The 27125-nt window shown below is 42.0% G+C and overlaps 1 protein-coding gene across 8 annotated transcripts in view; it reads right to left on the bottom strand.

The window, feature by feature from the left end:
- MCF2L2 (MCF.2 cell line derived transforming sequence-like 2) overlaps nt 1-27125 on the bottom strand; it is a 239842-nt gene that overhangs the window by 189026 nt on the left and 23691 nt on the right. For all 8 annotated transcript variants that reach the window (XM_070243320.1, XM_070243323.1, XM_070243321.1 and 5 more), the window contains exons 2-3: nt 15699-15782; nt 3147-3261 (exon numbers count right to left, since the gene is read on the bottom strand). In XM_070243320.1, coding sequence (XP_070099421.1) covers nt 3147-3261; nt 15699-15782 — 199 coding nt within the window. The remainder of the gene's footprint in view (nt 1-3146; nt 3262-15698; nt 15783-27125) is intronic.

Genomic DNA, 27125 nt, shown 5'->3' on the forward strand with positions numbered 1-27125 from the left:
CCATTGAAAACTTCAAAATCCACAGGGGCTCGAAATAGAAGGCAGGTCGTTTACCCCAGATCACACAGCTGGTGAGCAGTCCAATCTGGATTTCAGTCCAGGTTTGGGCTGTGTCCAAAACTCTTAAATACCATCCTGTTCTCTCTCTGGAACGTCCTTCTCCATATCTACCTGTGCAAATTTTACCCATCCTTCAAGGCCACTTCATTCCTGAAGCTTTCCCTGGTTTTCCTGTCTGAAGTGACTTTTTTCTCTTCTCAGCTCCTATAGTACTTTGCACATTTCACAAAATGTCATGACAACAGAGTCATGTGGTAAGTTTTCTGAGGTCTGAGACATTGTCTTATGGCCTTTTTGGTCCTTTATAGCACCTGACGGCACCCCACTCACTGATGGCACTCAGCAAACATCCGGCAAAGAATGAGCTCCTGTGGGAAGACGTCCTGCGCTAGCCCAACCCAGCCACAACGAGAGGTGTTACTAACTTCAGGCACAGACATCCTTTCCCTGCTCTGAGTATCTGGCCATTCTCCTCTTCCATTGCATCAATTCTTCCTTGCTCTATGTCATGAGCCCTCTGCCAATTGCCTATAAAACATTTTGCAACCTGGGAAGGGCTCTAATGCCTGGTGACTACTGTAACATTTAGGACAATGCAAATTTTGATAAATATGAATCATAAAAGGGACAAAGGTGGTTTGACTCTTTGGAACCTGGAATAGAAACTGCACAGCAAAGTTCAGGTCAAATTCCCCTTTCAGGCCCTCTTACCCACTGTCTCTGTCTTATGTTGAAAGAAATAAGGGGTAGGGCAGCAAGTGGGAATGAGGAAACGCCAGAAAGAGGAAGGGGGGTAACTGGTCAAATGGCTACTCTTTCTCAAGAGACAAACAGCATTCTAGGAAACTCAAATACGCCCTAGTTTACAAGAAATTATACAAGGAACACAGAGCAGAAAAAAGACATCAGGCCAAAACAGACAGCAGCCCCTTGTTTCGTCTTGTCTTCTACATCTGTGAGACACGCGTTTCTACCCCTCACTGCTTCCCTCCACCCTGGTTCAAGTGACACTCGATGTACCGTCCTCAGTGCGACTCGTAAAAGGCTGCAAGCATAAGATGAAAATCACTCATTTTACTCAGCATATGACTGCATCCGGGGGGTTAAGTAGAATGAGAAAATTAGTGAGTTTAAAACAAATAGAATGAGAATGGCAGGGACATACCCACCCTTTGCCAACCTCCCTGCTCACCCTCTTCATTGCTGTTCCCCACGGAAGCAGAAGTTGCTAAATTGATGCGTCATTGCCTTGGAATCCAACTGAGTCAAAGAGGGAGACCAAGTTCAACTCCCTACAACCCAGAGAGGTCAAGGCAGGAGTGAGGGAGGGGTCCCCCGTCTCTGCCAGGGTCCCCCTTCTCACTCTAGAACAAATACCTTTTGATTGAAATGAATCATATCAGAACTGGAAATTCTACCAACATCACTTCTTGAGAACCTACTGTGCTAGGGCTAAGGAAAAAACAAAAAGAAAAAAAGCATTGTCCCCCCCTCTGAGTAGCTCATAGTCTAATGGGAGAGGCAGGATTAATTTCCATCAACCACGGTGTTATAAGGGGTAAGCTTGGGGTTCTGTGGAAATAAAAAATAAAAGAGTCTGTAAGAGCAGAAGTGGGGTCAGGGAGGAAATGAGATCAGACTGGGCACTGATGACTGTGTAGGAGTTAGCCAGGCCCAGAGGGTGGGAAAGGTGCTCCTCTAGAGAGAACCGCAGGGTCAAAGCCCAGAGACGTACAGAATCCTTCCTCCAACAAAGCCCAAATCCTCACGCGTCTGCATGATGCACACCAGATGCGCGGATGGGAGGAGGACAGGGAGGGAATTGGTAATATAACTGAAATACTGAACTTTCAAGAAGAAATGCAATCAAGATAAATCCAGGGGCCGGCCTGGTGGCGCAGCGGTTAAGTTTGCATGCTTCTCCGTGGCCCGGGGTTCGCTGGTTTGGATCCCGGGTGCGGACACGGCACGGCTTGGCAAAACCCATGCTGTAGTAGGCATCCAACGTATAAAATAGAGGAAGATGGGCATGGATGTTAGCTCAGGGCCAGTCTTCCTCAGCAAAAAGAGAAGGATTGGCAGTAGTTAGCTCAGGGCTAATCTTCCTCAAAAAAAAAAAAAAAAAATTAAATAAATCCATAGCCTTCCCCAAAGAAGTAGGAAGGGCAAAAAAACAAAAGCAAAAAATCTCTTAAGGTGGGTTTGGTTAAAGCAAAGTACTAACTTCCTAATCTCCACAGGTAGGATCACACTGCAGATGGCCTTTCAATCTCCAAGCTGGTGTTTACCTCCAAATCATAGAAGGCAGATGGAAAGCAAGCAAACAGCACACACACATACATACATGACTGTTGTGTCAATTCTTAACCACACAGCAGATAAGGAAGAGATGATATAAGCCAAACGCGTGGAGAGTGGGGCCTTCCCCGGCCGAGTCTGCTCTGCAGGAGAGCAGACATTGGAGGTCTGGGGATTTACTGACTGAAGTGGCACAAAGATGGGAGACCTGGGTTGGAGAGGGTGGACATAGCAGATACTTAAAAGCATCTCTGTCGTGGTCTTGGTATGAGCATGGTCTTTATTCCCTGCCTTTTAGTTTCCTTTCTCTGTGCTTTAGTTTCTCCAAATGACAATGACAATTACAAACTCTGCCCCTAAATCCCTATAAATTAAATAAATTAAATAAATTAAATAACTCCTGACATGGCTTGAGCTCCTTGAGCACGGGCCATGTGTCCCAGACAATAGGCCCCAGGAAGCCAGAATCACCTTAATCATCTAGAGCCAAGAACATCAAGGGACAAAGGCAGCATGAGCTGTTCAATCAATTTTTCATTCACTCAACAATGTTTATTAAGCAGCTTCTATGTGCACACCATAGTCAAAACTGAAACTCATTCATCATTGTTTTCTGTTCTCTTTCCACATCCCTTGTCTGTGACTGATGGATAAGAGAAACTGGCCAAGTTACATACTAGTGTCAGCTGTGCTCACGGAAGATTCTATCTCAACCCAGCCCTGCCACATGGGAAATGCGGAATAAAGCCAAAGACTAGGAAGGCAGCAGAACACTGTGCTCAGCTCACCTGGGGATGCTAGTCAGGTAGGTCATGACATTCAGGAAGTCCTCATCTGGGATGTGTTTGAACCCCACAAACTCTGGAAAAGTGATGATAGGGGCTCCGTCTTTCCCTCGGCCTCCTGCAACAAAAATGAGTGGTCAAGACATTAGGAAATTATGTTCATGTCACACCTCTGCAGGTAAGAGACTTTGACTAACATCAAGTCAGGAGATACTTATTGGCCTCCCCTTTTCTAGCCATATTATTTCGGACTAGAATATGGGAAAGTTGACACTGAGCTATTTTAAACAAATCTCTATTCTGCTACATGCTTGCTCAGTGTTGTTGTGAGAATTCAATTTTTGAATCCTTTCAAGATAGTTTCTGTATAAGAGGTAATATTGACTTAATCATTTTAGCATAGGTAGAATGGTAAATAATGCCAACGCAGATATGTAATATCACTCTTTATTTTTGGAGTCAGTAAATATCAAAGATAAAATAGCATGGTGGTGAAGAGAGGTAGCTCTAAAATCAGACAGCCTGGTTCAAATCCTGCTCTGCCACTTAATTTCTACATGATTTAGGCAAGATGCTTAACCTAAATAGAGTCTCCTCACACATACAGAACCTTCCAGGGTTCTGCCCATGGAGGGAAACTGCTTTAAGAACAATGGCGCCCCAGTGAAGACCAGCTACAAATGATTGAGAGTATTTCATACATCTAAAGAAAGAGGCATGGGTGCAGGGTGTGGCTTAATGAAGACTGCGTGATTAATGAGGGTGTGGGATCAATGAAGAAACTACAGAAAAGGGAGACTCAGAAACAAAGGCAGGCAGTGTACCGCCAATGCCATTGTAAGGAGGGAGGGTCCTGGCCCACCACCACGAGGATCCAGTCCATGTCGCCAGTCTATCTGATGACACCCCCATTACGATCATCCAACCCATTCTGCTGCTCTGGGTCCAGGCCTGATAAGTATCTTCTGCTTAGGCTCTGACGTTCCATGTGAATTTGTTTCAAGGGAAACATGAGTATCTGTATCATGTAAAGGACAAGTGAGCACTGTGGTTTTTCTACACGTGACTCTTGTGAGTATTCTTAATGTGAGTCAGGCTCTAAGAGACCAGTCACCATGGAATGAAAACGTGTAAGATTTATCTGCATGACCAGTCATTCCTCTCCAGGAAGTGCCTCTTTATTAATCCTGTACATTATTTTAAATTTTAAAAAAAGATACCCGCAGATTAGATGTTTGTCAAACTTTGACAAGGAAATTTGAGCTACCTCGTCATGTTGACTGAAAATAATTTAGATCAGGATATTATTAGCTTTCACCTAATATTCTTCCTCTTTGTAGTTCCACAACCATAAGAAGTTTCAGAGAAATGTGACTTAAGAGAATTTGCATCTCTAGTAAGGTTAAATTTAGATGCATTATAACACTGCACTAATTGTATAACCAAGATTTGCCAATAGAATGGCTAAAACATTTCCAGGAACCAAAACACCCTAAGATATTCATTAGGATATGATTATACTATTTAATGATTTTACCTATTATCACTAATTACAAATTAAAGCGATTCACACCTAAATGGAGAAAGGTAGGCGGGGTTTTCTCGTATATTACCACCAGCACTGAACACCAGAGAGGCCCCTGAGGTTAAGTGGGGACAGCATCTGCTGTTGAATATTAGTCTTAAGAGGCAAAAGAACCAGGGAAACAAAGCTGGGTCTACCTACAGCCATGACAACCCACAACAGGCATCCAGTGCCACCTTGCGAGGAATCATGGAAATGCAAAAGGAAGGAAGAAAGACTGTGCGGAAGAAGTCCCATTCAAGGAAGATAAAGGAAACGGAAACTATTGGGACTAAGTAAAATGATGACTTAAATAAAATAAACCTCACTCCTCCTAGTATAATTTTTAACTTTTCATCAAATGGAAGATAACTAGCTCTACTGAGGAAAACACTAATGAGTGCTTGGGGTAGATAAGACTATTCTCATGAGGGTCTGGGTGCCGGCTGCCTGAAGACTTTCATCACAGAGAAGTTGGAATGCTGGGAAACCCTAAAGGAAGATGGTGAAGACCAACAAAGGGAGAGAGAGTGAGGCAACTACTGCTATTTGCCTTCCAGTATATATTTTCTCTTTCTCTTCCCCCAAAGAACTGATTTTAGCTGGGAAAACCTCAGTGCCTGGGATACTAAATGTCCGACATAATAAAGAATTGTCCCAGATCCTATGTGACTTCCCAACGTCTTACCAGAGACTCAGTATAAGTGAAAAATTTATAGTGAACCAATCCTAGATTTTCTGTTTTACATATAATCATAAAGTATTTTTTTATTTTTTCCAGTTTTATTGAGATATCATTGACGTATAACATTGTATTAGTTAAAGGTGTATAACATAATGATCTGATACATGTATATATTGAGAAATGATCACCACAATAAGTTTAGTTAACATCCATTAGCTCACATAGTTACAGAACTTTTTTTCTTGTGGTGAGAACTTTTAAGATCTATTCTGTTAGCAACTTTCAAATATACAATATAGCATTGTTAATTATAGTTACCATGCTGTGCATTAGATCTCCATGACTTATTTATCTTATAACTGGAAGCTTGTACCTTTTGATCCCCTTCACCCATTTCCCCATCCCTTACCCCTTGCCTCTGGCAACCACCAGTCTATTTTCTGTTTCTATGAGTTAAAGATTTTTTAGATTCCACATATAAGTAAGATCATACAGTATTTGTCTTTCTCTGTCTGACTTATTTCACTTAGCATAACACCCTGAAGGTCCATCTATGTTGTCATAAATCATAAAGTATTTTTAAACGGTTTTAACATATACCGAATTTTCTGGGAATGCAACTACCCTACAAATTGAGGGAAGAAAATACTTTACTTTGTTCAGAACTTCATCAGTGATTATTTACTATTTCAGGAAATCACTATAGTAAGGCCACTCCAGGTGTCTGATCCCCTATACCATACCGCAGCAACTGCACCTGTGACATTCATGATGACGTCTCGTACAGAGACAAGCACCTGATGATTTCATTATTTCTTCCAGTGTAGCTAGACATAGCCAGCCCTGGCAGTCTAGTGGTTAAGATTCAGCACTCTTATACAACAATACATTAAAAAGATCATACATCATGATCAAGTGGGTTTCATTCCGGGGATGCAGGGATGGCTCAACATCCACAAATCTATCAACGTGATACACCACATTAACAAAATGAAGAATAAAAATCACATGATCATCTCAATAGATGCAGAGAAAGCATTTGACAAGATATAGCATCCATTTATGATAAAAACTCTAAATAAATTGGGTATAGAAAGAAAATACCTCAACATAATAAAGGCCATATATGACAAAGCCACAGCAAATATCATTCTCAATGGAGAAAAACTGAAAGCTATCCCTCTAAGAACAGGAACCAGACAAGGATGCCCATAGTATTTTATTTAACATAGTATTGGAAGTTCTAGCCAGAGCAATCAGGCAAGAAAAAGAAATAAAAGGGATCCACATTGGAAAAGAAGAAGTGAAACTGTCACTCTTTGCAGATGACATGATTTTATATCTAGAAAACCCTAAAGAGTCCACTAAAAAACTCTGAGAAATAATAAAGGAATACAGTCAAGTTGCAGGATACAAAATCAATGTACAAAAATCCGTTGCATGTCTATACACTAACAACGAAGTAGCAGAAAGAGAAATTAAGAATACAATCCCATTTACAATTGCAACAAAAAGAATAAAATACCTAGGAATAAACTTAATGAAAGAGGTGAAAGATCTGTACACCAAAAACTGTAAAACATTGTTGAAAGAAATCGAAGAAGACACAAAGAAATGGAAAGATATTCCGTGCTCTTGGATTGGAAGAATTAACATTGTTAAAATGTCCATACTTCTTAAAGCAATCTGTAGATTCAAAGCAATCCCTATCAAAGTTCCAACAACGTTCTTTACAGAAATAGAACAAAGAATCCTAAAATTTATATGGAACAACAAAAGACCCCAAATAGCCAAAGGATGCCTGAGAAAAAAGAACAAAGCTGGAGGTATCATACTCCCCGATTTCAAATTATACTACAAAGCCATAGTAACCAAAACAGCATGGTACTGGCACAAAAACAGACACACAGATCAATGGAACAAAATTGAGAGCCCAGAAGTAAACCCACACATTTATGGACAGCTAATATTCGACAAGGGAGCCAAGAGCATACGATGGAAAAAGGAGAGTCTCTTCAATAAATGGTGTTGGGAAAACTGGACAGCCACATGCAAAAGAATGAAAGTAGACCATTCCCTTACACCATGCACAAAAATCAACTCAAAATGGATTAAAGACTTGAATATAAGACCCGATACCATGAGACTTCTAGAAGAAAACATAGGCAGTACGCTCTATGACATTGGTCTGAGCAGCATATTTTCAAGTCCCACGTCTGACCAGGCAAGGGAAACAAAAGAAAAAATGAACAGATGGGACTACATCAAACTAAAAAGTTTCTGCACAGCAAAGGAAACCATCAACAAAACGAAAAGACAACCTAACAACTGGGAGAAGATATTTGCAAACCACATATCAGATAAGGGGTTAATATCCAAAATATACAAAGAACTCATACAGCTCAACAACAAAAAAACCAACAATCCAATTAGAAAATGGGCAAAAGATCTGAACAGCGATTTCTCCAAAGAAGATATACAGATGGCCAACAGGCGTATGAAAAGATGCTCAACATCATTAGCTATCACAGAAATGCAAATCAAAACTACAATGAGGTATCACCTCACTCCAGTCAGAATGGCTATAATTAACAAGACAGGAAACAACAAATGTTGGAGAGGGTGCGGAAACAAGGCAACCCTTGTTCACTGCTGGTGGCAGTGCAAACTGGTGCAGCCGCTATGGAAAGCAGTATGAAGTATCCTCAGAAAATTAACGATAAATCTACCATATGATCCAGCTATTCCACTGCTGGGTATTTATCCAAAGATCTTGAAAACAGAAAGGCATAAAGATACTTGCACCCCTATGTTCATTGTGGCATTATACACAATAGCCAAGACTTGGAAGCAACCTTGGTGCCCATCAAGGGACGAATGGATAAAGAAGATGTGGTATTTATACACGATGGACTACTACTCAGCCATAAGAAATGACGAAATCCAGCCATTTGTGACAACATGGATGGACCTTGAGGGTATTATGCTGAGTGAAATAAGTCAGAGGGAGAAAGTCAAATACCATATGATCTCACTCATAAGTAGAAGATAAAAACGACAAAAAAAGAAAAACACATAGCATTGGAGATTGGACTGGTGGTTACCATTGGGGAAGGGGGGAGGGGGGAGGGCAAAAGGGGTGATTAAGGTCACATGTGAGGGGATACACTATAATTAGTGTTGAGTGGTGAACATGATGTAATGTATCCAGAATTTGAAATATAATGCACATCCGAAAAAAATAAAAATTAAAAAATAAAAATAAAAAAATAGATTCGGCACTCTTACCACCGCAGCCTGGGTTCATTTTTGGTCAGGGAACCACATCACCCATCCATCTGTTGGTTGCCACACTGTGGCGGCTGCATGTTGCTGTGATGCAGAAAGCAATGTCACCAGTATTTCAAATACAGGCAGTGTCACCCATGGTGGACAGGTGTCAGTGGAGCTCCCAAACCAAGACAGACTAGAAGAAGGACCTGGCCGTCCACTTCCAAAAAAATTGGCTATAAATAGCAGCAGAGCATTGTCTGGTATAGAGCCAGAAAGTGAGAGGATGGTGCAAAAAAGACTAGGCAGGGTTCCTCCTTGCTGTACACAAGGTCACTAGGGAGTTGACTGACGGCACTAACAACAACGCTAGAAACACATATTGAAATACATATTAACGAAATGCACAGTATTTTACTATGCTTGCCTTTCTTTTATTCCTCCTTTTATTTTATTGTTCTAAGTGTATGTGCAAGTAGGGGATGGCTGTTCACCCTCTTCCTGGGCACACAGCTAAACTACATTTCCCAGCTTCCCTTGCTGTTAAGCGTATCCATGTAACTGAGCCAGGTTCAAGTCAGTGGAATGTGGCCGAGGCTCTTAGGAAGCAGTATGCTCTTCTTCTCGGTCAGTTTTCCAGATGCAGATAATAAGAAGGCCACAAAAGGAATAATTGTAATAAAGAGTCTAAAAGTGAACGGAGCCTTCATTCCTGAACTTTCGCATGAAGAAAAGTCGCCTGCTGACCAGGAACATACATGCTGGACTGTTTCAAGAGTAAGAACTAAATTTCTAGAGTGTTCATTTGAGCCACTGTACACTTTGGAGTCCATATTTCACAGTTGTGTAGCCCACCCTAACTAACAGGTTATAGTATCCATAAATGGGGGCAATACAAATCATTTGTTGTAAAAAGAAGGCATTTCATAAAAAAAGACAAAACTGTCCCATTTGCAACAACATGGATGGAGCTTGAGGATATGATGTTAAGTGAAATAAGCCAGAGAAAGACAAATACTGCATGATTTCACTCATCTGTGGAAGATAAACACATGGATAAAGAGAACAGATTAGTGGTTACCAGAGGGGAAGGGGCTCGAGAGGGTGGGCAAAAGGGATAAAGGGGCACATATACACGGTGATGGATAAAAATTAGACTACGGAGGTGAGCACAATGAAGTGTATTCAGGAATTGATAAACAGTAATGTACACCCAAAATTACACAGTGTTATAAACCATTAGAATCCCAATAAATTAATCGGAATAAAATAAAATAAGTAAAAAAATTAAAAAATAAAAAGAAGGCATTGAGTCTGACATGATTGAAAACCACTTCTGTAGTCTGCACTGACCAATACCAGAACCAGCAGACAGTGTCTGTTGAGCACCGGGAATGGGACCAGCCCAAATTGAGCTGTGCTGTAAGTACGAAATACAGACTTGATTTGGAAGACTTAAAACAAAAAATAATGGAAAATATCTCATCAATAATTTTGAATATTGATGACATGTTATAATAATATTTTAGATATATTGGGTTAAATAAAATATATTATTAAAATTAATCTCATATGTTCCTTTTTTTTTTAATATGGTTACTACAAAATTTAAAAGTACATATGTGGGTCCCCTATATTTTTATTAAACAGGTCTGCTCTAGAACTTCTGGCAACGGTTCTCGCTTCCCAGGTACCAAGGTACTAGCTCCATCTCCAATTTATTTTTTCCTTTCTTTCATTTTTTTTTTTTTTTTTTTTTTTGCTGGGGACAGTGTTGCTGGACTCTGAACCAAAAGTTGCCCTTTTGTGCTCAGGTTTGGTATTGTGGGGTCCCGGCCTGTGGATGATTCTCCCAGTGCTGACTGAGCTGCGCTCACCCTGCATCCCTAGGTTTATTCTTGTGAACCAAGGGTGACCCAATTACCATATCTTGTGACTTTTTCTAATTCCCAGCAGGCCTCTGGGAGACCGTTTTAACTCTCGAGTTTTGTCACGTGAGCTTTCAGTCTTCGTGGCTTTTCAGGAGAAAAGCGACAATCACTGTCATTTCCTGAGCTTGCTTTCAGTCTGTCCTCTGGCTGAAGAAGGCGTCCCTTCCGTGGGTTCTGTGTTAAAATGGGGACTACCATGCTTGGAACTCTCCACACCCTCCCTCAAGGGGCGTCCTCAGGCCTGTGACGGCAGCCTTTCGGCTGGGCTGTACCACCTGCTATCATGTGTGCACTCTGGGATCATTGAGGCCAAGCAGACAGCTGTCACACTTGGGAGGAGAAATTTCATGAATCAGATTACAAGGTTTCTTAAATTCTTTGAGCGCTCTTGTGCTATTTGGTTTATAGAAACTTATGAGCCCTTATATTAATTTTTTAAAAACCTCAGGAATTTCCAAAAGAAAAAAATTGATTGCCAATGTTTTAAATGTTTTGGGTCTTTTAAGAAAACCATTCCTGTTGAGACAGCAGCTCAAAAGGGAAACAAAGATTTGGGTTAATGACCTTGGTTATTATGTTACAAATAGATGGTCATTATGTTACAACTCAGTGCTTTCTAGTTGAAAATGTTAATACTTGCTATTTAAGTGTAAAAAGAGGAAAATTTCAAACAACATTTTTTTTTTTTGAGGAAGATTGGCCCTGAGCTAACATCTGTGCCCTTATTCCTCTACTTTATATGTGGGACGCCTACCACAGCATGGCTTGACAAGTGGTGCGTAGGTCCTCGTCCAAGATCTGGGATGGTGAACCTTGGGGCCACCCATGCAGAGCATGCAAACTTAACCACTACACCAATGGGCCAGCCCTTTGTTTCCAAAGCAGGTTCGTTTTTGCCTGCTGCCCAGAAAGCCAAACACTGAGACGACAAGATTGCAGCAGAGAGAGGGTTTACTCACAAGGCAGCCATGTGAGGAAGCGAGAGCATGAGCCTTAAATTCCCTTCCTCCATCTCCAATTTAGATATGAGTTTTGACTCTGCCCTCTTCCTTGGTTTTACAGTCTCCATTGTTTCAGGTGAGAACTTCCCACTTGCCCCTGGGAATTCCACATTTACCAACCCTGGGCTCCAGTGGTGTGTGTATGTGGGGAAAGACTGAGGACTCCAGAGCCTAAGAGCATTTTATTCCTTCATTATTAATTATTTCTAAGGGGATTAAAGGTGTTATGAGAGAGACAAAGAGGGGGGAGAGGGAGATAAAGAGAGAAGAGAAAGAGAGAGGGAGAGAGAAATTCAGACACAATGATTCCCAAGGAGAAAATAACCATTAAAAGAAAAATAAAAAAGGATAATTCCTCATAATTAAAGGAAAGCCATTATGGCAGACACTGATAAATCACTAACTTATTCCCAACCTGCTCTTCTCTGATGACCTTCTACTATGGCAGAAAAAGGTAAATGCTTGCCTTCTCAGACTCCCTTGCTGCTAGGAATGGCTGCACAACATAGTTCTGGAATGAGACATAAGCAGAAGTCTGCTTAGAACTTCTGGGAAAATTTTTGCTTTCCTGGCAAAAGGAACAGAAGCAGATAGCATTGTTCCTTTTCCTTCTTGCTTTGGAGACAGACTTGATGTCTGGAGCTGCAGCAGCCATCTTGGAATCAAGACTTTAAAAAACAACAGAAACAGCAAGAGAATCACAAAGATGTCAGCCTTAATGTTCTTGAGCCACTGATCCAACACAGGAATTTCTACCTCCTGACCATTTGTTCTGCAGTTTAAAAAAACAAACAAATAAGTCCTATAGGCTAAGTTGTCTTGCAGCCAGATACCATGCTAGGCACTTTCCTTTAACAACCCACTTTACAGGTGAGAAACCTGAGGGTCAGAGAACCCTACTAGTTGTGTTGGAATGTGAGCCCAGAATTGTCTGAGTCCAAAGCCTAGAGTGTTTCTACTATACTAAGCTGTTTATATTCTCTTGTTTCCTAGCTAATCACTCAACTTAGAAATACCCCAAGTTCACTGGGAACATACAGGCTATCTTCCCAGGTCAAAGTCACCAGAGGGCCCAGCCCCAGTTACTACCCACTTCCTGCTGGTGGCCTCCTACTCATGGGCTTCACCATGCGGAGGCTTCAGCCCATCTGGCCACAAACCTGGGTGAGCCTTCATACAAGGAGCCCTGCTCTCCCCCAGCCTTGGGGGCGCACTGACAGAGCCCCAGAGGCCAGGCAACTGCGCCTCATTGGGAACAGGAGCCATTCTTTCCTTCACAGAGTTCCTCATGGATGGGGCCTCTGGCTCTTTCCAGAGCTCAGTGGAATCTGTAGAAAAGTCTGCAGCTGGAACATCTTCACCCTGCTGGCCTGAATCAGGAAGAAGAAAACTGCCGTGACTCAGAGCAGAGGCCAGAGCAGGGCTGCCACTGCAACGGGAAAAGACCTCATCGCAGAGATTTCTGCTTTACAACTACAACTATATGGGCACCCACGATGGCCTCGTGGCTGACAGTTGCTGCCTCTGCCAGGTAAAGAAGCACAGGGAAAGGCAAAAAGCAGCTTTGCTAGTTCCAAAACAGTGCCGACTCAGAGAACCTCCTCGCTGCTGGTACTCTTCCAGCCTCGCCGTGGCACAAATGCTACCACAGCTGACCCACACTTCTCTCTCACAAGAAGGGCAAACTTGAGGCCACAAGGTGACAAAAGCAGCTCAGAAACAAAAGGACTGTCTTTGCCACAGTCAGAGTGCCTTTCCTAAAGCAGAGCCCTCCTCTGGGTCCAGTGTGAGTTTTCACAGTTCTATGTCACATGAAAGAGTGACAACGATCTCTATTCCTGACTTAATTGTGGCATTATACCCCACATTCACTGTGAGCATGGCTTCGGTTCCTGATAAAAACTAAAGACTATATCACACCGAAAACCATCTTCTGTAGTATAACCCTAAAAGAAACATTTTTGAGGGATTAAAATATATCAGGAAAAAGAGTCAAACATTTATTTGGCAGTTGCAACATTAAGCTTGCTTGCTTGCTTTATTCATTCATTCATTTATTCATTCATTTGAGGAAGATTAGCCCTGAGCTAACATCTGCCGCCAATCCTCCTCTTTTTGCTGAGGAAGACTGGCCCTGAGCTAACAACCATGCCCATCTTCCTCTACTTTATATGTGGGATGCCTGCCACAGCATGGCTTCATAAGCAGAGCAGAGGTCTGCGTCTGGGATCCAAACCAGTGAACCCCAGGCTGGCAAAGCATAGTACACAAACTTAACCACTATGCCACTGGGCTGGCTCCCTAAGCATTTTTCATGCACTGTCATTTCATTCTCAAAATTACAACCATCCCATTCATTATTCAAATGAGGAAACCAAGACTTAGAGGAGGAAACAGACTAAGGCGATATGGCTAGTCAGGATCTAAATCCATATCTGGAGCTGTCTGGGACCAGTTTGTGTTTTTCCTAGACTGCCTCTAAGAAATAAGAAGAGAAATAAACACCCCAATAATACTCAAAAGAGGTAACTTTGGATAATTAAATGTATAAATTAATCAGCCACTGGACTTCCTCCCCAGATGGGCCATTGTGTAATTATACAGGCCAGAATCATACACAGGCTTTCAGGTTTCTGTGTAAGGCTGGGGGAATCCACTCTGCCCCACCACGTCATCCATTACAGACCATGGTGCATGCTGGCCTTGGGGCCTCTGTGTTACAGGGCCACAGCAGCAGGTGCCAGAAACCTGGAGGACAGTCCCCATCCTGTCTTTTGTTTTGCACACTCCGAGGCTCACTGTGGGAAGCCATGAGATTGCAATTTTAGAAGGCTGGTTAGGCACTCCCGCCAGGACTGTGGTGCTTACGCTGGGGACATGGGGGCAGGGAGTCCACTGGCCTCACAAGACAAACCACCAGAGCACCTATCGTGGATAATTTTGCACGGAAAACCTTTATGTTCCAGTCTCTGTTATAAGCACTGGAAACACAGGCAGAAATAAGAAAAGCAAGGATCCTGCACTTAGGAAGCTTTTAGTGACCACTCGGTGACCCACATGGAGGAGAGACCAGAGAATTCTCCAGAATATTCTGGATTGTGTAAGATGTCCCCACCTGGTATACAACTCTAGGATGGGAAGAGGTATCCCAATAATGGAGATTGCACTTCCCTCAAATTCAGTAGGATGAGGACTTTGGAGCAGATTAAATATGATGTAGAGAAAGGAAAGAAATGTGACTTTTTTAACATCCCATGTTGTAGAGTAAAATTCATACCAATTATATATTCTACGTCATATAACTAAGGTGGCTTTGTTGCTTTTTCTCAGAATAGATATAAAAGACAAGGAGAGTGACTTGTCACCTTATTTCTCTGCAAAATGTGCTAAGGACATCTAATCTCACCATCTCACACTTGCAAGTTTGGTCTAACTATAATTCAAGGTTTGGTATGTACTCTCAGTTTCAGTCACGTCCCCATTGGCTAAGTGAGTAAGAAAGAATAGTATTCTCATAATGACAACTTTTCGGGGTTGTGCCTCGGGTCAGAACATTTCTAGCCTTTTATTAATCTTAGTTTCTCTTTATCCCCAGTCAAATGCTTAATGGAAATCAACATATTAAAATTAGGTCCTGAAGAGCTAAGAGTAAAAGACAAATCACTCAGAGAACAAATAACCTCAGCAATGCTCATGAACCCTCTAAACCAAGACTTTCTTGATTTCTTGATAAGACTTTCTCATGGTTGGATCTTGGAAGAATATCCAACACAAACATTGGAAGAACATCATTATGGCAGCTGTTGTCAGTAGTTTTTTCTTTTTCCTTTCTCAAAATCTTTTCAGGTCTGTTCTTTACAAGCTCAAAGAAATGTATTCCCTTCAGAAAGGTCAACTTACACCCAACAGCAAAAGGAATGACATCTATGAGATCCCTACAGCTGGCTCATCCTAAATTCATTCTAATCCTGGGTGAGGCTAAGGGCTGAGACTTGAGTACAATGTTCATCAAGATTCAAGAGACTGGGCCCTCCCAGCAGGACCTCCCCGCCCCCCCCCCCGCCCCGACAAAAATCTGGAAATGCAAATGAGCTTTCCCCTTACCTGAAAGAATGGCGAACTGTCTGTGAAGTTGTTCAATTATATCCACTGCCACCAAAGGCCTGATTTCCTGCTGCATAATTTCATCTGCACAAATGAAATAGAAATCAGGTTAAATCCTTGCAAATTACAAAGAGAAAGCAAAAGGAAGGAAGGGAAGCGCCACTACTGGAGAAATCGGGGACTTATCAAGACACGGTTATGGGCACTTTATTCTCTTGAGAACTCGATTCCTGAGATGCAGGGAGGATGCGGGTTTTGTGTGGTTTTGATACCGGCCCTGATATCAGTTCCCCTACATTAAAACCAGCATATATGGGGTTAAAACCAAAGCACTCATTCCCTGCTTACTCCCTGGCTTCCTGGCTCCAGAATCTACTATCCACAATGGAGACAAACGGTCAAGGACAAGCACCTGCAAATGCCCTTATCATCCTCCTCTCTGTAAGCAGCCTCCCAAGGCCAAACGCAGGCTGGTGGGAAAGCTCCAGCAAGGCCACAAACTCCCTCCCCTCCCTACAAACAGAGACATTCCTTGCAACCTTCAAAACTCCTGGCCTCCCACCTTTCAGGGAGACGAGACGAATTTGAGGGCTCACTCTTGTCTCCTAGCTGACATCACCCAAAATTAAAACCCTTTCCTTGCCATAAGCCTGGCATTCCAGTTTTTATTTGGCCCCTCTTGTGTGGCGGGTAAAGAACCTATGTTTGTAGCAGGTAACAATCTTAAGTTTATACACACGAGCACAGGAACACATTCTAGAGTCTCTCCCAAGGTTTTGGGGAGGGATCAGTGCAAGGAAGGGGTCCTGAAGTTTCAGCTTCAATAGCTTCACAGTAAACCTGCCAGATGGTCTCATTACCAAGGCAGGTATTTAGGTATCTGCCTACTCCTTTGGGTCTGCAGAAGGACATTTTAAACACAAACAACATAAGTTACCAGAGTTCATGTCAAGCTGGATCATAAAATCAACCTGGGATTTATGAAGGTTCTTCGATTTTTGTTTCCCTCCTCCCCCCTCTTCTTTCCTTTTTGCCTCCCTTCTTTGTCACCTCCATTCCTTTTTTCTTTTCCTTCCAGAATACTTCAAGGGGCCTCTTCGCACTGCCAAGCATGTTTAAGGAGGCACTTCTGCATTTTGCCAATTAAAGATGCTCCTTACTGAGTAAAAGACTATGGGTTTCCAAGGCAAAAATTCAAATCTTTGAAGCACAAACCTACAAATGTCCTCTAACCCTAACAGATGATTTATAAACCCTAAGATTTGCCTTCTACCCATTTGGGGAGAGGGGATTAGAGAGAGGGGGACACTGGGTGGAACCCCTTAGCCTGTGCTGGAAGAGCCTGGGCATTTTCACGCTCTCTCTGCCTAAGATATTATCCTCATTTAACTGTTTTACCAGGAATCTCACAGAAGGAACAGGTTACACTTTCACAGCAAACATCTATATTAAGGCACAAGCCAAATAGCCTTGTACATTGACGATAAATAGGAATCTCCTATTGATTCTGTATAGAGTTGAGGTAATGTTATGATATTCTGATGTTGACGAAGCAGAAGGTAATATTTGGGAAGCTCCTCCAAGAGCCTTGGTTTCTACTTCCCAGCTTTGGGGTGAAGGTTAAAGGAAGTGATGCATATGGAGATGTACACAGTAGGTGCTCAGTTAACGCTAGTTATACCCATTGCTCTGGACAGGCCTTTCTCAGATTTGCTTCCTGAGAGTCTTGTCAGGGGTGTGGCAAGTGCCAGCTTAAACCCCAAGACCCTTCTGAATGAATCCTACCACTTTTCCTGGAGGAAAGGGGGTAAACCCACCCCAGCACCTCTTCCACTCTGAATTCACTAAAACTTCAAAGAACTCCTGCATCACTGTCAATTTTGTGGATGCAATGACGGCATTGTAGTTATATTTCACAAAAAGAGAGGGCCTTCTCTGTTAGATACACAAAGTATTTAACAGTAAAATGATATGAAGTCTGAGATCTCCTTAAAAACACTCCAGCACTGGGGCTGGCCCCGTGACTGAGTGGTAAAGTTCACGCGCTCCACTGCAGGCGGCCCAGTGTTTCGTTGGTTCGAATCCTGGGCGCGGACATGGCACTGCTCATCAGACCACGCTGAGGCAGCGTCCCACATGCCACAACTAGAAGGACCCACAACGAAGAATATACAACTATGTACCGGGGGGCTTTGGGGAGAAAAAGGAAAAAAATTTTTTTAAAATCTTAAAAAAAAAAATACTCCAGCACTCCCCTCTGCCAAAAATGTCAGGGAAGGCAGGAGATGAAAGCAAATTGACAAAACGTGGATGATTGTTGAAGCTGGTTTATGGGTCCATGGGAGCTCATTATACAATTCTATTGCGTATATTTCAAATTTTCCGTAATAAACTGTAAATTACAAGTGGACAACAATATAGAGAATTTCAGCAGAAACAGAATTCATGTAATTGAAGAGTTTTTCAGAACACAATCTCCCAGTGGTCTGGGAAAGAGGCATACTCAAAAACAGAGCAGCATTATTATTTTTTCATTCCTGAGGGGGCATATTAAAAAGACAATGACTCCAGAGAAAAACCAAGATCATAAGATGCAATTTATTATTATTGTATCTCATTATTTGAGGTGTGCTTTGAATTAAACATTTTAAATTAGTAAAGAGGTAAGAGCTGAAAGGGACAACAGAAATGAGTTAAGCCAACCATCTCTCTGCCCTGTCTTTTTCTAAATGAAGAAGTGAAGACCCAGAGAGATTCCGACAGTTTAAGTGTGGAGCCTGGGTCAGGCCCGGATCACCTGATCTAAGAGGGGAAAGCTCAGCCATACGTGATGGAGTTCGCAGACCCTCAGCCTTGAGGAGCAGCGGCATCTACCACCCCTCAGAGGCTGACTAGTGTCTCTCATCATGAGAATCTGTTTGCCCAGCCTTCCAACAGAGATCTTTCTTACCTACCTCCTATGGTTACCAAATGAACAGAAATAAAATTTATGATTTGATTTTTCTAGAATTAGAATGAGCTGGTCTGCCTGTGGTCCAGGTTTTGCTGAGAGAGCTTGGTCCCCAGCCAGAGACTGACGTGGTAATCCTTGAAGTCCTCCCAGCAGAGGAGTCACGTGACCCATCCTGGTCCAGATGCAACAGATCATGAGAGTTTCTCGGACTCAGCGTTTACCGAGAGCATGGAAAGGACCTCAGATACTCTCAGCTTTTAGTGATGCCTGACGCTGTGGGTCTGTTGGGATAGGGCATGCTCAGTTCAGCCCCAACATTCATACTCAGTACCAGAAGAGACACAAAGACCAGCCCTGCTGCTGGCAGCCCCTGCTACCCACTCCTCTGTAGATGGAGTGGGGAGGGAGTGCAGTGGGAAAGAGCCTGCCTCCGATCCAGACAGCCCTGCGAGTGAAGTGCCATTTCTGCCAACTTCCAGCTGGGTGACCGGGGCACCACTCTGGGCCTCAGTGTCCTCACTTGTTTCCTTCTCCAGGAACAGCTGGGCATAACCCATGACAACCCATCAAGGTGGTGGTGCCTGCTGTACTCTGCCTGGCCCCCCGGTCCTGTTGCTATTTTTGCTGCTTGCTATTTTTGATGTGTATGGATTAGGGAAAAACTTTCTCTTTGTCACCTACACAAGGCAAAAGGAAGTGATAATTCAATTTCAACACAATGTCTATCCTGGACAAAGTTACAAATAGATTAGGGGAAAATTCATCCCTTTTCTAGCCCTGAGAAGTATACAGATGTGTGATTGTCTGTTACCCCAGACCCACAGTTCCAGAAATGCAGAAGGCGTCAAAGGCCACAACACAGCCTTCTAGGTGATGGATTAACAGCCCAGTACATCCTATGGGAATTCAGCTGTAGGCAGCAAGCAACACCTCTGCGTTGTCCACTCTCCAGTCTGAGAGCGCAGGGCGAGTGCTGGGGCAGACCTACTGCTCGCAGCCATCCTCCTCAGAGCAGAGGGCAGGAAGCAGCTGATAACAGCTGGCTGCTGTCTGAGTGTTGCAACTGCTAAGGAATAAAGAGCAGTGAAACGCTTAGCCCCCGGCTCTTGCTCTTCTGAAATTTTGCTCACACTGGAATTTAAAAGACTCAAGTATCATCTGAGAAAAAAAGAACCAAATTATAAAATCAATACATTGGTTAAGGAAAAAAGAGTATGGTCTGGACCAGAGAGGGAAGGCAGCCCCAAGTTTGACAGACCCTGCAGCATTACTACTCTACCCACTACCCAGAGAATCTGCTGGGCATAAAGAACGGAAGGGTCTGCCAGTTAGCCAAAGTACGAATGGGACCGGGATCGCCACTCAGCCACAGTACAGCATGCCTCTCTGTTAATAACACTGAGGAGAGCTGTGGGCAAGCACTAACAAGGCACTTTACAGATTAACTCATGTACTTATGTAGATAATGACAGTAAAGGAACGCACCTAGCACTAAAAGGAACCACCTCCAGCCCACCCCGCTCTCCCACCCCCACAACTAGACCACATTTGACTGCTGAGAAAAACCACCTGTGACCAGAGGCTCTGAGAAATTAGTTGTTGCGCTGGTAGAAAAAGCCACTCGATGGGGTCACGCTGTGTTTCACTTCTCTTTCGTACTGGCCAAATCAGAAATAACACAAACCCACTTTCCCTTCTTCTACTGGGTCCTGTCCTACAGTGATGCTTGATCTGAACCGTAAGACGTAGTATTGAAGTCTTGTCCATAAATTGACAATGAATAAAAGGCATTTGAAAAGCAGACAGAAGAAGTTTTTAAAGGAGAAATTTAGACGATTTTTTTAAATCAAGAAAACTGAAAAATGTACAACTTCCTAGTAGTCAAATAAGGCTATTAAAACAGCAATAGACTATCCCATTTCATATAGAAAATAACAGATTCTAACACACAATGCTGGGGTTATGTTGGAAAACTAATACTTCTGCAGAACCTCAGGGAGCGAAGCTGGTAGCATCCTTTTAGAAAAGTAGTTTCACAATATTTTACCCAGTGATTATCGTGTAGGTTACATACCAAACCCTTCATACATGTACATCATCTCATTTAATCCTCAAGACAACTCTAAGGGAGATAATTGAACTAGACTCGCAGTAGCTCTTCCAAGGTCAAGCAGAGCCAGAATTTGAACCCAGCTTGTTCTGAACCCCAAAGCCCAATGTCTTAACCATCACAATACGGAGCTTCAACACAGACTCATTAAAATCTTCATAATCTTTTACCCATTCATCCTGTATCTGGAAATTTATCCCAAGGAAATAAAAACTTTATACATAAAAATGTAGACTGGAATATTATTCATAAGAGTGAAAAAAAAATGGAAGCAATCATATAATTATGAAGACCATGTCCACAGAAAAAGATTTAAGATATAATATCAAGGACAGAAAAATCATGCGTATGGTGGGATTGCAGCCAGGTTTAAAAACAAAGCAAGAAGAAAGCACGTGGTGTGTTTGTGCACGTGTGTGTAGGCATATGAGAAAAGAACGTGTGAAACAGTTATGTCAGAGTGATAGAATCACCTGTGGTTACCTCCTTTAGTTTACACAGAAAAAAGTATGCTCTGGTACTCTTTATTGTTTATGCTAACAGGACTTTATTGAAGCATAATTTACATGCAGTACAACGCACAAATCTTAAGTGTACAGTTTGATGAATTTTGACAAATGTATACACTGATGGAACCATCAAACAGATCAAGACAGGGACCATTTCCATCACCCCAGAAAGTTCCCTTGTGACCCCTGCTCCAGGCCTCGCACTTCTGAGAGCTCCAATATCACAACCTTCCCTCCCATAAATATACATATTCAAGACCACATGGGTGCCACTGTCACTCATGATCCAGAACTCAGCGCTGGCAGGGCACACTGCAGCCCTACACCTCTATTCTCTTAATGCCCTCGGGGCCCCAGGGAGATGCTGCTCCACATCTTTGGTGTATATCATCAAAAGAAAAGGCGACTGCATCCCAAGGCTATGACGGTTTGTGGGCTGTGCCACTGCTGATACCAAGGGCAGACGCTGCTTCGGAGCGCTGGGAGGACTGGAGCCGCGAGGATGTGAGCAGCGGGAGTGCTTGGTAAGAGAAAAGACACAGGAATGAACTCGTCAAATCCTTCCTCTCACATGGCAGGAATGCTGTAGATTCTTATATAATGAAATGTCCAGTACCACCAAGCATCAATGTTCTTACTTTTCTTTTTCTTCCAATTCACGATACAAATATATTGAAATTTTGAACTCGTTGAACACAATCACATTTTACTTAGATCACATTTGCTTTAGATCCCTGCTCTCAACAGAGCTCAAATCATGTGAAAATCTCATAACATAGTGCTTTTGCTGACATGAAGGCAAGAAAAAATATTTTACGGATTAACAAATGACTCATGGATTGATTCCAGGTATTTTCGCTGTAAGCATCTTTGCCACAAGCAGTTTCACCACAAGCATTTTCACCACAACCATTTTCAACACACAACTAATTGGCCATGAAGGCAATTTTCTGTAAAAGATAAAAATAAGTCGTTGACTGACAGTTTTAGTTTCATTATGGTTTCATTTGGTTTCAAATGGTTTTCACTGGGTTTCATTTGGCTCATATGCTTTTTATTTGGTTTCATTTGGTTACAAATATGCATCCTAATATTTGGATGAAATTACAACCTCTCTTAATGAAGGAAAACATTTTAGCAAAAAAAAAGAAGAAAATGTGATGCCAGACAAGGAGATAAATCAACAAGCAAAATAAAAAAGTATAACACTATGAATGAAAGATTTGGAAGACATGTGCTTAGGTAACAATCCACAGAATAAAATCATCTCTTTGACAGTATTGCCATGAGTCTACATACATTTAAATATTCAAATATTTGTATGCAAATATTTTGTATTTTCATTTTTCAGCCTTTTTAATTTTGTGATTGATTTTTCATGTTTCATTATGAAAACCACTTGTAACCAAATGAAACCAAACCTGTCAACCAGTTATTTTATCTTTTACAGCAAAACTGGCTATGGCCAATGAGCTGCACGGCTGAGACCGCTATAGTAAACGGCTTACGGCAAAAATACTGGACACCTTATGGATTATGTATATCTTCATTACTCACCCCAATTTCATTGGCCCATCATCACAACACTCAGACATGTGCAATAATTCAATTTAGTCATCTTTGATATTTTCTGATTTTTGGTCGTATAAAAACCATAGTTTTATACATATTTTAATTTTGTTCCTATGAGGGTATGTTTGTCAAGGTAGGAAGATAGAATGTATTTTATTGAACTGTGGCGTGTGGGCCTCCATTTGTACTCTTGCCCCTGGCTGTGCAAAGGCCTGTTTAAAAGTGCTTGGAGGATGGACAGCATACTACCAGGCATACATGTTTCTGTTTTGGAATACTTGTCCAAATCCCTTTGCTCCCTTTTCTTTTTCCATTGCAGACAAATTTGATACATTTTTTTTAAAGCGTCTTAATTTCTGCTGACATTTCACACTGTACCCTCACATGAGACAAGCACTGCAGAGATGGAAGTTTCCATGCAAAGACTTTCCTTAGCAACAGTAGCTGGAGATGAGGCTCTCCTGTAGCCCTTCCTGTCTCCAGGAGAGGGAAAACCAGCCCTGCTACCCGGGGCATTCTGAATAAAAAGCAATCAAGGCCCTGGAGGAAATTAAGAAAACCTGTGAAAATACCTAATCCTCCCCTTCTGCAAGGCTCTCCTGTTTCAGCACTAGATTTCAGTGTCCCCACCTGCATTTTTTTTTTTTTTTTGAGGAAGATTAGCCCTGAGCTAACATCTGCTGCCAATCCTCCTCTTTTTGCTGAGGAAGACTGGCCCTGAGCTAACATCCGTGCCCATCTTCCTCTGCTTTATACGTGGGACGCCTACCACAGCATGGCTTGCCAAGCAGTGCCATGTCCACACCCCAGATCTGAACCGGCAAACCCCAGGCCAACGAAGCAGAACCTGAACACTTAACTGCTGTGCCACTAGCTGGCGCCACCCCCCCCCACATGCATTTTAATCAATATGGCCCCAGGGCAGTGCTTCCCACATTACCCAGGCTACATAAATCACTTGGGTTTTACAATGCAACTGCAGATTCAGTGGGCTTGGGGTGGGGCATTTCTAACAAGCTCTCCTGCTGCTGCTGACTCAGCACAGAAGCAACCACACGCTGATTCCAAGGCCTTAGAGTATCTTGGTCCTTTCCTGTTGCTTATGAAAATGCAGCTCAGGAAAAAAAAAAAGGCTTTTATTTGTGTTGTCCACTAGTCTGCTTCTCTCATCATTCAATAAAAATTATCATCTGTATGTATTCAAAGTATTCTCAAAACTGAGGCCCGGATAGTGTAACTTTTGGCCTAAAATTTCCTTCTGTGCTGACTTTGGGGTCAGCACCCTGGGAAACAAGCCAACTCTGACTTAAGAACCTGCTTACCTCTCCTTCCAGCGCACCTGAAGCCCTACCCCACTGCTCAGTTTGGGCCCCTTAATGCCCGTACCCTCCTCTTCCTCAGCCCACTCCCAGCCCCCAATTCAGTCAAGTCTATTAGCCAGACCCAGGGTCTTGGGTAAAGCAATATAATATGGTCTAACATGAAGAGATGAGAAGACTTGATGTGACTAATGATCACTGAACGTGGCATTCTTGCAAGAGTGTCTACACTTTCATTTTTTTCTAAAGCTACTTAGAGAAAAAACATCTTAACATAAAGGAATCAAAAATGGTAGGATTTTAGACATTTTAGCAAAATGATGGATAAACAATTTTATTTTTGTTTAAGAAAAAGCCCTGGAGACTGGCCAAACACTGCTTCCTTCCTCTCTCCATTTATTCATTCCTTCAGGTACCAGGGAAGCAGAAGGAAAACTAGCGGACTTGCATCCCAGTTCGGCCACTAACCAGCCCCTCCATCTTAAGGTTCTCCCTCTGCAAAATGGGAATGGATAATAATAACATCACCTTAGAGGGCTGGTGTGTGGACCAGTACTACTATTTTACTGATCACTTACTAGGTGCTCAAAACTGGATGCTGTGCTATGCTGGAAAAGCAAACCTCCAACTGCTGCCTCTTCCTGACCCCCAATAATTAAGTAAAATACGGATCTTGATCAACACACACTTCAATCAGTGTGTCATCTCTTGAGTTTCATGCCCTTAATCCCAAGAAATCACTGTTATACCAAGAAGTCAACTGACAGCACCCCTTGAATGTAAGATTGCAGTAATGTCAGAAAGGCCATTGAGACATTCCTAAAACTTGCATTAAGATACTCCAACTTTCGTTGCTGTCTCGAGTCACAGATAGAATAAAACAATTGACAGCCAAAGCAAGTAGGCGAACGTTTCATAACCTTTTATAGTGAGAAAAAAAGAAAATCAACAATAGTATATGTAATACTGTGAGTTTAGGATTCACAAATTCTTCATATTCTTCTTTCAAATTACTTCCTCTCCTCACTATTAACAAAACTGTAAAGCTCTGATGATTTAACTTTAGTAGAACTAGGGCAATAATTTCCACCCGAATTCAAGCCCTGTATTGATCCGTGTGCATGCACAGGCCAACACCCACGTGTTTTAATTACGGAAAGCAAAATCTGATTAACAAATTGTTCTTTCTTAAGTGGCAAGCACAGAGCAGCCCTTGCCTTTGATAACATGGTATATGTATTATATACTATATAAGTATATGGTATAGAATATAGTATAAGCATGAATCATGTCTCAATCAGAAAGTATACCGCAACAACGATGAAATTATTTTAAAAGCACATTTGTCTATTCAATAATTCCCCTCTCTTGAAGAAATAGTTTCCAAGTATAAATAAAGTGTAATGGGAGAGACAGAGACATTTTATTTAATCACCTTTCCTAGCCTGTGATCCAAAGGGAATAAACGTATTATAAACGTTTTCAAGGGGGAGGAGAGTATATCAGTAAGTCCATGCATAAAAGATGTAATCTTGGAAATAAGCAGTTGCTTCAGCTCTTAGAGCATGTGTCTCACTGGCTTCCACGCACTGTAAGGCATACTTAGAAATGCTGTTCCCTCTCACCCAGCCCACTGAAGGGAGGTGTTTTTCTTTTCTTCTACGCTTAATCCACCAGTCTATCAGCTCATGTGTCTAACATGAAGTCTTAGCATTTCAGATTTAACGTTTTTCTTCAGGCTCAACATTATCCTTCAGGAACATGAATTTCATAATCTGGATTCTTATTTTCATTTTACAAGAGCAATGCATGTTGGTCATCTTTAAAAACTAAAAAATACAACTAAACAAAAACAAGAAAAATAAAACTCCTTTATCATTCCTTTACCCCAAATTAAATAGTTATCTCTTGGTGTATAATAGTCAGTACATATACATGTATGTATACACATATATGCTTTTTAAATGATTCATACTTACACATTGCATCTTATACCCTGATTTTTTCAGAATATTATGCCATCTCTTTTTAACATAAATTTTTCAATAAGTGACCATGTACAATATTAATAGCTGATTACTGCTTTTTAAAAAAGTCCTTTTAAAACTCCTTAGCAAATTTGAGGCAGTATTGCAAAGTAAGTTTTTTTGATGTAAAATTTGTTAGTTAAACCATTATTCCACTGAGAATAAGGGTGAATAACAAATACACATAAAGGAAAGGCATCCTTGCGCTCACAGTACCTTGTTTTGCCATACACTCTAGCCTGACGACACTTCCTAGGAAACGGTGGTAAGCCCTCATCTCTGCCTCCGTGATCCGCACGGAGGTGTACGGTAAGTATGCAGGGTCTTGCTGCCCACACTTCTTACACCAGGAGGCCATTGGATTCCAGAAACAGTGCCACTTTGTTCTCTCTCTGTTCCTCTCAGCACTGTACTCACATAAATGTGTTTAATCCTTTCTCCTGGCTAATCTCTCTGAAGTTCACTCAAGGTCATCTCATTGCTGAGAGTTTAGCCTTCGGATTGGTAAGTGCTCACAGAATTACAGGCCCAACAGATTACTGGAGTTTCTCATTCAGAAACAAAGGGGAAATTGGAGATGAGGATGTCAGGGTAGAGAGGGAAATCTTAGAGAATCAGAATTTTTTTTCTTTTTTAGAGGAATCAGAACATGAGTCATTCATCAGGCCACTGCATATTTAAAATAAAATAATAGATAGGGATAAAGTTTTTAAAGGACGCTCCTCAGAAAATTTATTTCAGGCCATAATTCTTCCCTCCCTCTCTTCCAACCTCTCCAGGTCACCGAGGAATAAAATTCAGAGACTTAACACGGCAGCCAAAAGCAGTCACTATCTAGGCAGGCAGCGTGGCTTGGCACAGCAAACGGTAAAGGTTCACATCCTGAGGTAGGACGTGGAGTGTCTCCTGAACCTGTTCTAAAGATCAGGTGCAAGTA

This window comes from Equus caballus, chromosome 19 (assembly GCF_041296265.1).
Source record: "Equus caballus isolate H_3958 breed thoroughbred chromosome 19, TB-T2T, whole genome shotgun sequence".
In the NCBI taxonomy this organism is placed as follows: domain Eukaryota; kingdom Metazoa; phylum Chordata; class Mammalia; order Perissodactyla; family Equidae; genus Equus; species Equus caballus.